Below are 17,558 nucleotides of genomic sequence, written 5' to 3' on the forward strand. Positions count from 1 at the left end.
AGTGCCGTGCTAATGCTTTTGTGAGGGCAGAGATCATGTCTGTTTACTTTATCCCTATTATTTTCTGTATTAGCTATGGCAGAGGAGGCATTGAATAAATATTTTGAGTAAATAAGGGGAAAATGTAGCTTAGGTTAATTGAGGAAAAATTACAACCCGAGGCAAGTTTTTATATTGGTAGTATGTGTCTCTGTTGGGAAACTGTAGCCAATATTCCAGGTTCTATGCATTTAGTATCATATACACAGGCACATTTAATCTTTTGTGATAGTAGTTGGTGATATCAAGGAGATAATCATATTGCAGGAATTCACACACATACTGGAAGACCGTTTGAACAAACAAGACTCTACTGAAGTTCTATTCTTCATGACTGTGACCATACCATAATAGCCCACTCCAGTATGAGATACGACATCTTTAAATTAAGGGTTCTCTCAAATGACCTTTTGCTTCCTAAGGAAGCATGCCAACAAAATTACAGTTATTCAGAGTAGAAAGTATAATCAAAAAGAAAGGTTGACTGAGGCAAGGAGATAAAAGACCAACACTTGGGTCACTGAATTGGTCAACCCCAAAGGTTAGCCTTACTTGGAATAGGCATTCTATAATTTGACATTGAATATATCTGAATAAAAGAGGTGATCACTGCTTATTATTAAGTACTGGAGAGCAGGGAAAATGACAGCAAATTCTCAAATACTTGAGCTCAGTGTGATATCCATCTTCAACACTACAAGAAGAAACCAAATTATACATCCTTTGGGTCCACTTTAGCTCATCAACCATCCATCTCTGCACGTTTCAGATGAAGGCAACAAAGGTTTCGTGCAAGGTTGTCAATGCTATATTTCACACCTCATTGTGGAGCCTGGAAAGCGTTCAGATAGATGACACTGAGTTCAATTACCTCCCTGTTCCTGCCAGGAGACCAGAGAATAATATCTCTAAACACAAAACAGTCACTAGATAGAAAAAAAAAATCTTTGTCCACCTTAATATCTTTTGAGGGGCCTAGTCAATTCTAAATGGCCACTTACAATGTTAAGCAGTGCTATCCTACTTATTTGTAAACACACATCTTGCAATCCCCATGACAGGCTTCAGGTTCAAATACCTCTATGTCACTTCAGTGATGTGAGAAAGAATGGTATCTGAGATTATAGATCAGTGATTGCAGCTCATGTAAAGAAAACTGAAACCATTGCATTGGCTGTTGGGACAAGAATAACATCAATATCAAGAAAAGAATAAGAAAGTAATTCGTGCAATGTTTTTAAAATCTTCAAGGGCAACTTGACATTGTTTTGTTTTCCAAAGCCAGTTTGATCTGAGGGCTTGTTAGTAAGCTTGGAATGTAACTTGTTTCTTCTGAATTATGATATTTTATCCTTAGGAAAATGACTAAAAAAAAAACTGCAGGGTCACCTTTCTTGGATAAGGAGGCTTTTCTAGATTTTGTCTGAAAGATAACTTTCTAGATCAACATTATCAGGGATCATCTTATCTGACTGGATTGAAATGTGATCAGCATTCAGAGCTCCTATCTGTAAAGTCTGGTGCATGGTCTTCAGAGAAAAGGCTTCTGTGGTTTTCTAGTCAACTAAATGGTATTTCAAATGAGAGAAAAGATCTGGTTAGGCTAAGCGTTCCATTACAGAAGCACATTTCCTTTTTTTTCCTTGGAATGTGGAAAACATTCCGTATGGACTTAATGTTCAATAACATTCTACAAGTTGACTGAGACTTGATTTCTCGAGTTAGAAAGAATATACATCTACCGCTCTATCTTATGTTGTAAATCTGCACACTGTTCAGGATTACAAATACTGTCACAATGCTCTTAAATTTTATCCTCAGAGCATTATAGCAAATAAGCCAGTTCAACAGTGTCATATAATGTAGACAAATCAGAAAAAGGAAGGCTAGGAAAACAAACCAAGATGTTTAACAAGCATATGAGAAAGCCACCTCCAAACCAACTCCAAATACCAATTTGCCCAATTATATCCACTTCCATCGTTGCATTCTCCTTAATCTTACTTTGTAATATATCACAGATTTTATTCCTTTTAATTTACAAGCTTCCCTCAGGGTTAGATTCTCTCTGAGGATATTTAACTTATACTTCTACATTGCTAATTTGTTATACTTAGTATTACACAATTGGTGTCTAGACTTTTAATTCATATTAAGATATGGGCATTTCTTTTTTCTGTTTTTCTTTAATTTTAAAATGATTACAATTTGTTTCTGGTGTCTCTGCCACTTCTTTTCCGTATTTAAAAGTTTTTGGCCAGTGCTATTTACATTTTATTTAAATTACGATGCTTTCAAAACAGTGGAAGCAAGCCCTCATGTAATTTTCTAATCTCTCCGAAAAATACATTGTTTATAATACAATATAATGTCGAAAAGTAACTCTCCAGAATCATATCCTTTACAGACTCTTTACAAAAATGTCACAGTGTAAATAACAAAAGATGAAGGAATATATGTAGATAGATACTCATCTTCCTGACATTTTATGAAAGATGGGATATTTTTGCCTTTAGGCTGATGACATTTTTCAGGTCATAGTAGAATAAATAGGGATAGTAAACTGTACCCTAGGATGGAAAAACAGCATTAGCATATCTACACAGGATAAAGTTTAACAAAAATCTCAAAAAATTGAGCTTTTATGCTATTAGGATCTCTTGGTTTTCTTTCTGTTTACCTTGAAGATATCACCAACAATTCACGGAGAAATCAAAATGAAACTACTAAAGGTTGTATATAATATTTGAAAAAGAGATTGTAAAATGGATAACATAGTTTTAATTAATGAGTATAAAGAGCAACTGTAATTAAAGTACAAAATGCTTAGTAAATATTCAATAAGTTGAGTTGTCATTAATACCAATTGATGAATTTAGGAATGTTATTTTTTCTGTAACTCTAAATGCATTTCTTTTGCCAACACCTCTCCCCAGTTCCGATACGGGAAAAGAGTGAAAGAAATGAAGAAAGTAACTAAGATTTATTTTAGCGTTCTTATATAATGTCCTGTTAGAGCAGTTATTTGTCATTCAGTTATACTAGAGTTTTACTATGTTACAGACAAGAAAACTGACAGCAAGAAAGTCTACATGTGGTGCCCACAGCTATACAAACAGAAAATAGATCTGAGTATTAAACTCAAATAAACTTATTTTCTTCCAAGGCTAATACAATTTCCCCTCAGGACAGTTCTTGCTACCCTTCAGAGGATCTGATATTTGGGCTTTTCTCAATCGATTGATGTACAAAATGTTCAGCAATAGAAGTCAAATAGTTTGCCTGGCCAAGGTACAAAGATGTTAAGATGTATGGAAAAGCAAGAGCCGGCGTTGCTTAATCTATATTGTAAAGAACCTTGAGTACAGGGAAGAGATCATCCTTTATTGTGTGCAATGCAGACCATTTCTATCCTCATTGCAGGGAAGGAAGCATCACCTGATGCTGTTGACTCGTAGTTATGTTAACAGGTCTCAGCGACACAAACACAGTGGCTTTTAAAAAAATATTCCCGAGAAGACGATAAGAGAGAATTGATTTAGGTAGCAGTAGGAAACACAAAATGTTGCTAGAGTCTATCTCTCTTTTAGCAGGACTATAATTTACAAAAAAAGATGAAATGAAATCTAGGAAATATTTTCATATTGATTTTCTGGTGGTAATCTCAGACAAACTGTTGGGACAGTGTGGAATTTCCTCTGGAAAGCAGCTCCTCCTCCTTTCAACCAGAGTTTGAGGTCTTTCCTCCTCTAGTGTAAGATTTTTTGGGAAATTTAAGTCTGTGATATCTATTGCTTTAGGGTCCCCATTTCAGGTAAAATCTAGAAATAAAACTAAACAATATCAGAGCACAAGATGGACTTTAAACCACAAACGATTCTTTGATCCCAAATGCCAATTGTAAGTTTGAGAAACTTTGATATAGATAATTGTATATGTTAGCTTTCTATCGCTATTAAAATAATACCAAGGAAAATAATTAAATGGGGAAAAGTATGCCTTGGCTCAGGAATTTTTATATTTTAGTCCACAACTGGATGGTTCCATTGTTTGGGGGCATGTTGCATAATAGAATATATGGCACCAATCCCAAGGCAAATCAAATCTGCTTAGCTCAAAATCTTGGAGTCTCAGAACAATGGTTATTGAAATTCTCAGGAGTGTTGCTAGCATAAGTCCAACTTCAAGGACCGAAGAAGCAACCAGACTCTAATACCTGTGAGCTAGAACAGCAGCAAAATCACTGTAAGACAGAGAGAGTCATGCATATTTTCATACTCGGGCTTTCAGCTTCTGGGCTGGAACTGGGTTGTCCAACTTACATTTAAAATGGATCTTCAATGTAACACCCGATTTTGTGTTACACCCTCGGTACAGTTTGCGCACCACTGTACCGTACGCGAGTCGGGCAAGTGCCTGGAGATTGAAAGAACACACAAAGAGACCAGGGTCATTCAAAAGGAGATCAGCTGAATGCCGTTTATTCAGATTTGGAGAAATCCTTATGTACCTAACTGCTGCACAAGGATCTCCGCCCAGGCAAGTGGGAAATTACCATGTTAACAATGGAGACAATGCCCTACAGCTAATCACCAAGCAGGGCAAGGAGAACATTGAAACAAACAGGATGCTTAGTTAGCTGACCAGAAACTGTCCTCCAGATGCACCCCAGGAACAAGGGCAGAGCAGGGCCCTACATTTCAACTCTTAGCTCCCTGAGTCAATTCCCATGTTCAGAAACACTCTTTCTTTCTAACACTTCTAGAATTGTTCTATCCAATACACTCAAGTTAGCTACTACTTTATTAACCATCTCTTTGATGGTTATATATTTTAAGTAGGAAGGATATTATGATTGCATGTAAAAGATCCCTGTACATTTGAAGGTAGGAAAAAAACTGGAGTTAGATGTTACTGGTAGAACATAAGACAGCTTATTGTAATTAATCTTTAAAAGGGATGGGAACAGTAAGCATGGAAAAGAAAAAAGAGGATGAAAGATGCTGCAGAGGTGAAATCAATTGTGATGATAGAATCCTCTCCTTCTAAACCTTTTATATGTGAGGAGTAATCCAATATATTATTGGCAATGATTAGACAGTATGTGCTGCTCAATATTTTAAAGGAAATAAACTATTGTGTTTTTATTTTCTGGCTATGTAACCCTAGGCTGGACTAGAACACTCTGTTCTTTGTATAGGAATATCAGCTATGCTAGGTGAACTGCAATGTGGATTGTAAGCATAGTTGTTAGTGGACCATGAGAAGCTATTATTTGTCTTCTTTGAATTTCCGTTAGAGGTCTTTATTTTTAAAACCAAATTATTTTCACTACAAAATCGGCAGGCATTTTTATACTGCCACAAAGCCAGTAAGAAGAGAGATGGAGGGTAATCTGTCATCCAAGAAAGATTAGAGGAGGGATTTGAGGAGAGAAGCATGCACCGTTTACTTGAAAATAAAAAGGGAAATGGTGATTTGAGACAGTACTCAGTAATTTATGAAGAAAATTATTAGTGAGTTATTAAGAGAAGTCAAACGAAAAAAATTAAAAAGAAGAAGTTTGTGAGAGTGTATTATGGAGAAGAGACATCCACTACTGCATCCTGTGAGCAGAGTGACAGGGAGGTAAGAGACTGAAAACTGAATCATGAGATGTTCTGGAGGAGGTGTGGTCACATAATAGGAACTGAAGTCAGGTCCAGGAATTGTTCTTAAGTGATAAATCAAGTATTGAGAAGTTTAGAATAGGAATATGGGGACTAGTAGGGAATTCTTCTACACTGAATGATGATTTCTTATTCTGAATAGATTTATTTTCTCGTGTATGCATCCACATATAGATTCTGTGTGAATCAGGCTGAACATTTTGAAGATTTGCAATTGAATAGATGTAACATGAAGAAAAATCCACCCTTATTGTCGTTTTTGTTGTTTATCTACTGTTTCAGACTAATAAAACAGAAAGATCCTAGAGAGTGCCTAGCATTGCTTCTCAGTCCAGGCTAGGGACTGAAATAAACCCTAAGGGGGGTTACAGAGATATGGATGCAGTGTAGCTTCCTTACATGTGCGATGTCCTAGGTTCTATCCTCAATACTGAAAAAAATAATGAAAGTAATAGAAAATTATTACTACCAGTATAAAATTCCTTGTAAATTCAAATTATTCTTTATATACCTGAAAGACTGTTATGTGTTCCCAAATACTAGCAAGTGATTCTGGGAAGAAAATTTGGAGAAATAATGGAGTTTACCTTGCTGTTAATTTTCTGTTTCTAACCAAATTCCATTACTAATCTAAGACCCAAGGAAGTCTTGAAACTAAAATCCACCTGTTCCAACTTTCACATCATAGCTTGCTCAGTTGGCATTCCCAATCTGTTTTGCAAAGTCACACTTGAAGCCAAGTATGGTTTTGTTTGTTGAACACATTTGATTGAGCACATCACTTTAAGAATCAGTCTGGAAATATAGGCTTAACTTTATCCCTTAGGTTTATGATTCAACAGAGGTAATAGGAAGGGATCCTAAGTTAAAAAGCTCTGTATTATCCTCAGAGAGAATGTTCCTTGCCCTCTAGCATACAGATGCCATGTGGACAACAAGATGTGGCTAACCTCCAGAACTTTACTTCATTTGAAACTCCAGGAAATAACATCTTTTCAAAGGCACCTTATTCAAATTCACTGTCCATTTCATCCTTTAGGAGAATATGTGGTTATGACTACTCATTTCCACCTGAAGAGGAAAATCGGCTACTTTGTTATCCAAACTTATCTGCCATGCATAATGACAGTTATTCTCTCACAAGTCTCCTTCTGGCTCAACAGAGAGTCGGTACCAGCAAGAACTGTCTTTGGTAAGTGGAATCAATATATGTGTGTACCGGTCTAGCGGGCAGGTTAGTCAATGGTTATGGCACTGCAAAGAAAATGAAAAAAAATGCCACTCTACATTCAAATTTGAACTTTGTGTTATTAAAAAGTTCGAAGAATTATCATTTCTGTTATGATATGATTCAAAAGCTAAAGTCTTTACATAGAAAGCTGTTTTGCTAATACAAATAGAATGTCTTAATATAAATTTAATTTGATGTTTTGTCACAGAAGACAGTGGAACAGACATCAAAAGCACTTATTAGATTAAAATGTAATAACCTAAAGATTTTAAAGTCATATATAGCATATGATTTTGAGAATCATGAAAAATAGCAGCAGCCTACTTTTAAAACCAGGATTACCTTAAGTTAGGAGAGGTCGTTAGTGAACAAAGAAATAGATAATTCCTTTCACCTCTCAAGTGCATTCCAAAAGAGTTAGAAACAGACTCTTTTCTATTAGAGTCTCTAAAATAACCTGAACATTGTAGGTCAAGACAATGTAATAGGAAATTATTTGAACAGTGAACAAACACCCTTGTATAATGTGAAAACTGACCTACTGGTACGTTATTTTCGAGTTTATGTTTCATAGAAAGTAGTGTTTCCTGATTGAATCTCAGCTAAAACACCATCTTGACCATGCTTTTCAATATGAGGAAGGCATTAAAGCTACAGTCAACTTATCGATTCACTTAGACACTGCATTTTTTTTAAATGCACCAAGCTAGGGCTCTGTTCTGAAATATAAGACGAGGTCATAAATGACATGTACACTATTGCCTTAATGAAATACAAGCTTGAACTTGAAGTTTTAATGATCATAAAATTATGAAGAACAGTTTGTTATGTGATTTCTATACTAGTCATTTTCAGTGAGATTCACCACATCATGTCATTGACACCTAAATCATCTTAGACACTGTTTTTCTGAACATCTTATTAACTTGAAACCAAATGAACACATGATTCAATTCATCTCAGGTTAGGAGCTACTAGGAGAGGTGCTGGGGAATCATGATAAAGTGTTAGCTCCAGATTCATTGTCCTAAATGCTGGCCCAGAGCCATCACCTTTGTTTCATCCTGGTACATTAAGCTGGCACGTAATGGGTTCACTCTGGTCCCGATCATTCATTTAGAAGTAATAACCACATGCTCTTTGGAGGAAGACGTATTCATCCCTGTTCTTTCAACAAGCAACTACTATGTATCTGCTGTGTTGAAGGCCATAGGTACCACATATAAAACCATTTACATATTTTCAAATCAGTTTATATGCTGAGGTTCTGATGTCCCTGATAGCCATGGTGTCTAAGGGATAAAATATCAGTTCTCTCAAAAATAGAGACAGACCCTGCTCTACCTATTCAGAAGTTTCTTGTCTTCTGAATTTAACAATGCCTGTAGCTTGATGATCTCCTAATCTGTTCCCTGGCCTTCTGACAACAGCTTAAGCCCACAACTAAATTCACCTGCAAAATGATTTCCACCTGCAGAATAAACAAGCAGTTCATTTCCGATTCATTTTCTTTGTACCTATTTGCCAAGGTTAACAACCATGCAATACACTAAGACCGACCTCTTGAGAGATTCTTGCCTCTGTATGGGCATCCCATCTCAGCCCTCATTGCACCAGGAAATAAACATTGAATTAGACACATGGTTTAGGTTTAGGTTTCATTTTATTTTATTTCAAAAGAATGAAACCAGTATTACACAGAAAAGGTTTTTTTCCCCTACCCCTTTTTCCTACCTTCCTTTTCTTGTTCAAGTCATGAATGTCCTTTCTAACAGGAAATTTGCCAAAGCTTTTCAGTGTTTTATGAGTCCAAAACATTACTTATAACATTTTCAATGATCTTAAAGCACCAACGACCTTTTGGTGAACATAAGTGTATAACTGTAAACTCAGCTACAGCAAGTATTTCTGTGTGCAAAGTCATATATTTGTGGTGTTTAAGTTCAATAAAAACCACAAATACATTTTCCTAGCCCTTTAGCCCTTTAACATTTATTCAGTACATGTTTCTATTCTTTTTAACTTGAACTTAGCACATTTCTCTGAGCTCCGTGGATACCTAACCACGTCCCCAGTATGTAAAGAAATACCGACAGAGAAAAAAAATCTCACTAGAATTTGATACAAAGCAATCCAAAATGAGGCATCACTTGAAAATACAATCTTTTTGTCTTCCTGTGCTCACTTATTTGCAAACAATGTCATGTAAATTTGCTGCTAATAAGATCCAAGCTTTACCTTTAATTTTGTCCATTAACAGCAATAAAACATTGTCTTTTTTAATGCATATGTCTGAACTTATTTCTAGTCAAATGCAGGTACAAGGAAGGGAAAACAATCTTTAAATGTATCCATAGGATAGGTAAAATATATTATCAGGCTTAACCATTGGAATCTAAAAACCATTCAGTACCTTTTGACCTTTTGGTTTCTTTCCATTTTTTATATGGCAGGAACTTCAAATCATTCGAATCACACACACACACACACACACACACACACACACACACATATCCTTTAAACTATTCTGTACTATTCCTAGTTTACAGAGGTTTTTTTTTGGGGGGGGTAAAATAATTAATTTCCAGATTACTTTTGATATTTGCATTTGTAAATTGAACTTTAGAAAACTGAAGTTTAGGGCAGTACTGATATGTGAAATAGAACACAGACATTTTCCTTCATAGCTGTTAGTATTTCCCTTAACCCTTCGGCTAAGAATTGAATATTTTTATTATATTATCTTATTTAATACTCCCAATAACACTGTGAGTTAGATTTAATAAAATCAATTAACAAGGAAGAAATTAAAAGCAACAATTCCGAAGCCTGAGATTGTGGAGAAATTGTCCCAAGGTCATATAGCAATTATCCAGTTGGGATTTAGAATTGGGCTGCTCTGTTCCCCAATTACTGACTCTTAATTACCTTGCTATCTGCTCTAGTTAATATTGATATGTAAATCTGGGGGCAGCTTGCCAGCTAATATTCTTTAGTTTGGTTATGTAATAAGGACTTGCCCTAGAATTTTCTGAATGCTGTGCCATCCAAACTTACATTAAATATGTTCCTTACAATCCTGATCATGTGTAAAGAATATCATTTAATAGGTATTCAACTGTATTTCTTCTTCGTTATTTAATGTTCTAGTGTAGTGAAAAGACTACAAACATCCACCCTGATATTCCTGGAAAACCTAAGAATGTTTGTTGATTTAAAGCAGATTACAAACAATTTCTATAAGCCATGTAGCACATCCGATTTTCTAAAGTTATCAGCAGGAGGAATTAATCCCAGATTCAGATTCATGGATTGACAGCTCCTTCCTCAGCAATGCAATCATCTTCATGAGATTAAATGTAATCCCCACAGTAATGTTGTGAGTGACTGCAGAAAGCTTCTCCTTTCTGAGAATTTCACTGATGGCATAGACAGTAGACAGATAGAAAATGGAATTAGCCTCTTCACAGTCATAGTGACAAAGGTCTGTGAGTTTATATACCAGGGCACTCTAAATAGTCCCTGTAGTCGCTCAAGGCTGCCTGGTGGTAATCTCTGACCCATTCTGGCAAGATAACTTTGAAATATTTTTAAACATTTGTAAATTTTACTAAAGGCCTCTCAAAGCATTAAACTCAGTATACGGTACCAACACAATGTGTTTCATTTGTTAGTCCAATCAACAGTAAAATATATCATTACCCACACTCTGTTTCATTGAAATATCTAAATAAATTTGGGGGACTTCTGTCAATGGGACCGGGATTTATCCCTGGTACATAAACTGACTTTTGGAGCCCATTTTCTTTGGTGGGAGACCTTGCTCAGCCTTGATGCAGGGGGAGAAGGACTTGGTCCTGCCTCAACTTGATATACCAGACATCGCTGAGTCCCATGGGAGGCCTTGCTTTATAAGGAGTAGATGAGAAGTGTGGAAGGAGGTGGGGAGAAAAAAAATGAAGGTGGAAAAAAAGGGAAAACTGTCATTGGCTTGTAAAATAATATTTTTTAAAAAGGTACAGCCCCACCCCACCCACTAGTGCCCTGTGAGGCTGCAATGAGGTGGAATCAAGATTCTAGAGACAAGAAAAGAAAGACCAATTTAACACTTAAATCCTTAGATTTGGAATTACAGAGTGGAGAGGATGAGGCAACATTAGAAAGAAGAAAGGTCATGGACATCTGAATCTGTGTTTAAGGACGAGTTCTGCTACCACTAAGCCACTTGATCTTAAGCAAGATATTTAAAATCTATATGCAATTATGTGTATATAGTATCTTGCCCACTGCAACTTTTTTGTAACTTGCTATACATTTACACATGCATGCACTGCTTCTTAGGGAATGAGCAACTCTTTTGAGCAAGAAATAGTACAGGAGCAAATTTGCAAATACGGTAAATAATCAGTTCCCCAAACTGTTACTCATCTTTCGACTATCGAGGACTAATTGAGTTTCAGGTACCTACATTTGGGACAAAGACTATTAAACAACATTATAGATATTTCTAGAATACTGCAGGCAGTAGACACCTAAGATTTTTATATCAAGAGTTGGGTGCATTGAATTATCCCCTATCCTACTCAGGATACACATACAAGATGCCTATTTAAAGAAGTTCATTGCTTTAGTAACAGATTCTCAATTAGCATAGTGGTTTATCTCTTCCAAACCACCCAACCTATTGCTGTTCTATTGATCTTAAACTATATTGAGCCTACATCATGACTCTTCCACTGCAAATCAAAATAGATGGGTTCAAATCTGAGTATGATGCTGTTGGTGCCCTTTGATCTTAGGCCTACTGTTATGAAATTGTCTATTTACTATATTTCTCTCCTTATAGGAGTGACAACCGTTCTCACCATGACAACCCTGAGTATAAGTGCCAGAAATTCCCTCCCAAAAGTGGCTTATGCAACAGCTATGGACTGGTTTATTGCAGTGTGCTATGCCTTTGTTTTCTCAGCTCTGATTGAGTTTGCCACTGTAAACTATTTCACCAAGAGAGGGTATGCGTGGGATGGCAAAAGCGTGGTTCCAGAAAAGGTAAATACCATAGTGGCTCTTTGTTATATCAGGATTTTGAGGCCATAAGCCTTTTGGAGGAATATGTTGGTTTGTGGAATTAGATGCAAGACGGGAGTGAGGACTTTTTTATTATCTTCTCAGGCTGTAAATGATGAAGTCAGGTGGATTAATATTCTGTTACTGTTCATAATGGAGATTGTTTGGTTGAATTGACGTGCAGGTACAGGATAGGAAAAAGAAGGAGAGACGATTAAAGATGAAATCTCTCTTCAAATGTGCCTTCTCTGGTTTTGGAAACTGTTTTTGTTTTTTTTTTTTAAAACCTTTTCGCATTTAGTGCCAAAAGTAACCCATTATTTTCCTAGTCTTATATATTTTTGTAACAAAAAAAAAAACATACCCCCTTTGGATGTTTTCTGAACTTAACTATTTCTATGTTTCAGTTGGGTTACATTTAAAAAATTGACATCCCTCAGTGACAGTATTCAGGCATCTGTACTGGCCTGACCTTGGGGTATACGTCCTCAGCTGTAGCCACTAAGAGCACGTCCTGTGCACATTCACTACCTTCTCTTTTAAAAGGGTCCTACCCAACCCAGTGCTTCACTGTGGATCTACTCTCATCAGATGTTGGGTGAAGGTTCTGTGATGACAATTAAGGTAGTCATCAAGCTGATTGCAGAGAAAGGCCAGTTCAGCCACCCACTCCACTATTTCTTAGGGTCTTAGCCAGGGGCCATCCTTGTGGATTCCTGAATATTTCCCTAGTGCCAGATTTCTTGTTAGCTCCTTAGTGGCCCCCTCAATCAAGACATCTTTTCCCTTTCTCTCCCTCTGTCTCTCTGCCATCTCGACCATCTCGTTCCAGCCCTTGAGAGGCAGAAGCAGGTGGATCTCTATTAGTTGGAGGCTAACCAAAGCTATATAGGGATACCCTATCTCAGGAAAGCAATAACAACAATAATAAAAATACTTCAGCAACGTATAAATAAACATTAACCATGATGATTAAAATACTATTTTCCAATATACGGAATACAGAAAACATACTGAATTTATAGTTACAAGCCATTAAGGAGTTGCACTATACTATATTTTTAATTATACAAATCATCAAAATTCTATTCATATTTTTGCTGACAATACATCTCAAGTAAGTCTAGATGAATTTCAAGTGTTCAATGTCTGCAAATAGCTAAGGGCAACTGTGTTAAATCATATAACTCTGAAAAAGGACAGCTGTTTAGGAAAATCTCCTGATGAAAAGTCTAGGAACTAGCCTGAAATAACAGCCAGTTATTTGCTGACGATCCTGAATTTGTGCCTAGAAACAACCTTTCATGTAATCTGGGTTCATTCACACCACTGTGATGTACTGGAGGTTCGACAATTGTTGAGAAACACTTGGCCTCTTCACGTATTTGAGGCCTCAGCTGGCTCTGGCTGTCATGGGTCTTGCACTGTACCTATTCTCAAGGTATTCTCTAGTCTATCCTGGGCTTTCTTCTCCAGGAAGTATCTAGAAGGTGAAGGCTGACACTGAAAAGGTTTTGAGTCCAGTATCCTGAGCTTGCATAACATCGCTTCTATAATCCCATCTGTTTTGTATTTAACCGGTGAAGAAACAGATTCTACCTCTTGTCTAAAAGGTTACAAACATTGCCTGGCTTTTCAAATGATCACAGTTATGTTAGTCATAAATTACAGATTGTAGATTTTTAAATCAAGCAAAGATTTGGGTTTTGTAGCAAGTGCTGTTTTGCTCAGAAACTTATAATTTTGTCTCCCATTGTTTGCTAAATAAATTACTTTTTCTTCTCCAGCCAAAGAAAGTGAAGGATCCTCTCATTAAGAAAAACAACACATATGCTCCAACAGCTACCAGCTACACCCCTAACTTGGCCAGGGGTGATCCTGGCTTGGCAACCATTGCTAAAAGTGCGACCATCGAACCAAAAGAAGTCAAGCCTGAGACAAAACCACCAGAACCCAAGAAGACTTTTAACAGCGTCAGCAAAATCGACCGACTGTCAAGAATAGCCTTCCCGCTGCTATTTGGAATCTTCAACTTAGTCTACTGGGCCACCTATTTAAACAGAGAGCCTCAGCTCAAAGCCCCCACACCGCATCAATAGGTCCTTTTAGTCGCTTTCTGTTGTTCAGTCCTCTGCACCGAGAATCGCTTTCTGTTCTCAATGCAGTGATTCCTATCTGCTTCACTGCCTCTGTCTTAAAGAGTCTGAAGGTTTCCTTATTTCCATATTTTATATAAGAACAAGAGACCCCTGTCTGACAGTCCAGAGCAGAGCAGAGTTCTCAGCTTGGAGACAGGATTCTGAGAGGAAGCCAGGAAGCAAAATCATGTCAGAAGGTGATAGACATGAGAGGAAGGGATAGGGGAAGAAGGTCCAAAGATAGAATGAAAAGTAGAAGAAAAACAGAGCTTAACTATAACCACAGAGTCATTTGTAATATATATTTCCAAATATTCTCAAAAATATATATGTCAAAAATATTTTTGTGTGAAGGTGTTTAAAAAGGACACATGACAAATGTTTAATGAACTTTAAATCTACGTCTTTATTGCACAAATGATGGTGTGTTTATGTTTATTTGTTTTATGTTTTAAGCTATTATCTAGATTTAATGTTTTGATTGTCAAATTTAAAAAATTCCCTAGGCTCTTTTTTTAAATCTTGCTACATAGTATTCTGTTGTTTAATGCTATTTTAGAATTATGGAAGTCTAACAGGGTAAGATGCAGCTGTCAAAGCAGCACTCTCAATCCAATAAAAAGAAACCCTTTCAACAGGCTGCATCATTGTCATCTGAACTTTTACCAGTAGCCTATGGAGATTAGCTAGCCTAACACAGATGTTTACTTCGTAGAAGAGGAAATAAATCAATTAATTAAATAATTTTAAAACTACCCTTCCTTTAACTCTTATTCCCAGATAGTCCATCCATCCAAGAATCACTCTATTCTTATGATGAAGATTTTTTCAGAAGGGCAAAACTATTTTGCAAGCTCTAGAATTGTTGAATGTATTCTTTTATATAACTACATCAAAAGCTTTAGATTGAAATTTATGACTAGCCAACAAAAATAGAATATATAAATTATATATGTAAATATTCAGCATGAGATTGTACATTTAAATTTTTTTTAAAGTTATGTTCTTAAAATATCATCGAGGAATCTCCACTTATAGCTGTTAGAATGTTGTTAAATGCTATGGAAATACATTTACAGCCTGCATTTAAGAACAGAACAGCCTGTAGGAGACAGATGCCACTTAAAACATACTGAGAATGAAATCCAATTATATAGAGAACGCTCATAACTTCACTGTTGCCCAGTGTTCAATAAGAGAACAGTTGCTATCTGCTTGAGTTCTGTCATACCATATTTTCCCTACTTTAGGCTATTGTGAAAAAGAAAAAAAAATAGGGAACAGTAGTTGGAGCTAGAAAACCAGCTGTATATTATTTCTCTATTTGCTGATACCAACTATTTCAATAAGTGCTGTACCATATGTAGCATCAAAAATATAAAATACATGAAAGAATGTACAGGAACTAGCTTTTATTGAGTAATATTATTACATTTCATTTATACTGCAGCAATATATTTGTAGGCATACTATGTAAGGGCTTTAAATAAAAGAGGTCCATTAATATTCCTTATAAAAAGTCTAGACTTTCATTACTGCCCAGATGTTTTAGAAGTAAATATTTATGAAGAAGGTATTTTTGAAGTCTCCTTTTGTCTGATACATTTTCACAGATACTTAACTTTAGTGTTCAGAATCCACAGATCGTGGTCTAATCACATTTATAAGACCATGATGTAAACCTTTTAGTACAATTGCCAAATAAGACAATTAGAATCTATACCTGATGTTTGAGTGATGTTTTTCTCAAAAAGCTGCTATCCAATGATGTTGGAAAACACATTGCTTGTGTATCCCTAAAGATGACAAATCTCTGGTTTCATTTTAAATGTGCTTCATTGTTTGATTTGGTCCTGCCTAAATTTCATGAGCTACGCCAAAAAAAATGGCTGAACCAAGGACATTTCATGTATAGATATGTAAAGAAAATAAAATAAATTATGGCTCTAACATCTGTGTTGCTGTTTATCTTGTTATTTTCCGACGTTAACTTGACAAGTTCAGTGAGAGCATTTTATCTCCCAGACTCTTCACGCCTAGTTTTGGGTCTGTATTTTGCTTATTAGATGTGAATATCTATTAGTCTGCTTACTGCCTTGCAATGATTGCATTGCTGTCATTTCTGAGTTTGTTAGTACATGTGAGTAATATTCTATTGTGTAAATTGATTGCAAACTTATCAAAGAGGAATTATCCTATGTAGCTTTACAACAAGCGTGCTTTGGTAAACCATGTAATACTAGTTAAGTCTTCCTTGGAAAATAAAGATACACCCTTATAGAGGGCAGTTCCTGTTGACTCCCAGGAATATTTTTAAAAGATGACACTGAATGTTTATGCACCTTCGTGCAAGTGGCAATAAAACCCAACCTGAGTCAAGATTGCTCATGGCAGCTGCATGTTGCGCTTTACAGCGTTTAGCAAAAGCTTTTAATCTCATGTCTCACTGTATCCTATGATAATAATAAAGCTTACATTATTCAATAATAAACTGGAATATTTGATTCTGTTTATACAACATGCAAAGGTCCGTCCATTGCCCTGTTTAACCAACTTTTGGGCTAGAAATACCAGCAAGTACCGAGTTTCAACAGCAACCTGGCCACTCAGAAGAATCTTTAAAAATATGTCAATAGTTTGATATTATTATTTGCGAAGAATTGCCTAAGAACTAGAATTATCAAATAATTGTTGTTTGTTGTTTGCTTGATTGGTATTTGATGGTGAGCATTTGTGAAAGATAAAAGGAACAGGACAAGATCCATTGTAGAGATAAAATTATGTGTAGTTATGATAGATGAGATGATGTGAGGTAATCTGTCCATTGTTGACAGGATCAAAACAATGTAGATTCAGTTACAAAAAATGCAGTAGCCTCTTCAAACTTAAAATAAACTAGAAATACTAGCCATGTTTTATAACATATACTAATAACATTGCATGATCCAGTAACGCTGCTCATGTAAACCATATCACTATCCAGGTTCATTCATTTCTGAGCATACCTAGGAAGGAACACAGGGAATGATGATTATTTGGCTAAGAAACTGAGCCCATGTCAAGGCCCCTTGTAAGTATCAAAGGAACAAGAGAAGCTTAACATCACTGTCAACCATCTGTTAATTGAAGTGATTAGCTGAAGATCTTTAAATTTGTATAGCATTTTTAGCAAACCAAAACAAAAATTTGACTTCACTTTATTTCAGCAAAACAAATATCTGACTTCAATCTATTTCAACATGATTTAGCCACAACAACTACCTTCCACTGTTGATTTTGTTCATTGCAAGACCTTATGCTAACATTTTCCAAGGCGTTTTACTCTGTTCATCCCTTCTACTACAATAGAGATGGTGAGAGAATAAATATCCCATGTACTTTTCTTCTTTTAGCTGACAATTTACCATTGGTAAT

The 17,558-nt window shown here is 36.0% G+C and overlaps 1 protein-coding gene across 1 annotated transcript in view; it reads left to right on the forward strand.

Annotated features, from left to right (window-relative positions):
• Gabra1 (gamma-aminobutyric acid type A receptor subunit alpha1) overlaps positions 1-16,635 on the forward strand; it is a 56,351-nt gene extending 39,716 nt beyond the window's left edge. The window contains exons 8-10 of the mRNA XM_075941304.1: positions 6,748-6,900; positions 11,786-11,988; positions 13,794-16,635. Coding sequence (XP_075797419.1) covers positions 6,748-6,900; positions 11,786-11,988; positions 13,794-14,105 — 668 coding nt within the window. The 3' untranslated portion in view covers positions 14,106-16,635. The remainder of the gene's footprint in view (positions 1-6,747; positions 6,901-11,785; positions 11,989-13,793) is intronic.
• Positions 16,636-17,558: the final 923 nt, after the last annotated feature.

This window comes from Microtus pennsylvanicus, chromosome 11 (genome assembly GCF_037038515.1).
Source record: "Microtus pennsylvanicus isolate mMicPen1 chromosome 11, mMicPen1.hap1, whole genome shotgun sequence".
In the NCBI taxonomy this organism is placed as follows: domain Eukaryota; kingdom Metazoa; phylum Chordata; class Mammalia; order Rodentia; family Cricetidae; genus Microtus; species Microtus pennsylvanicus.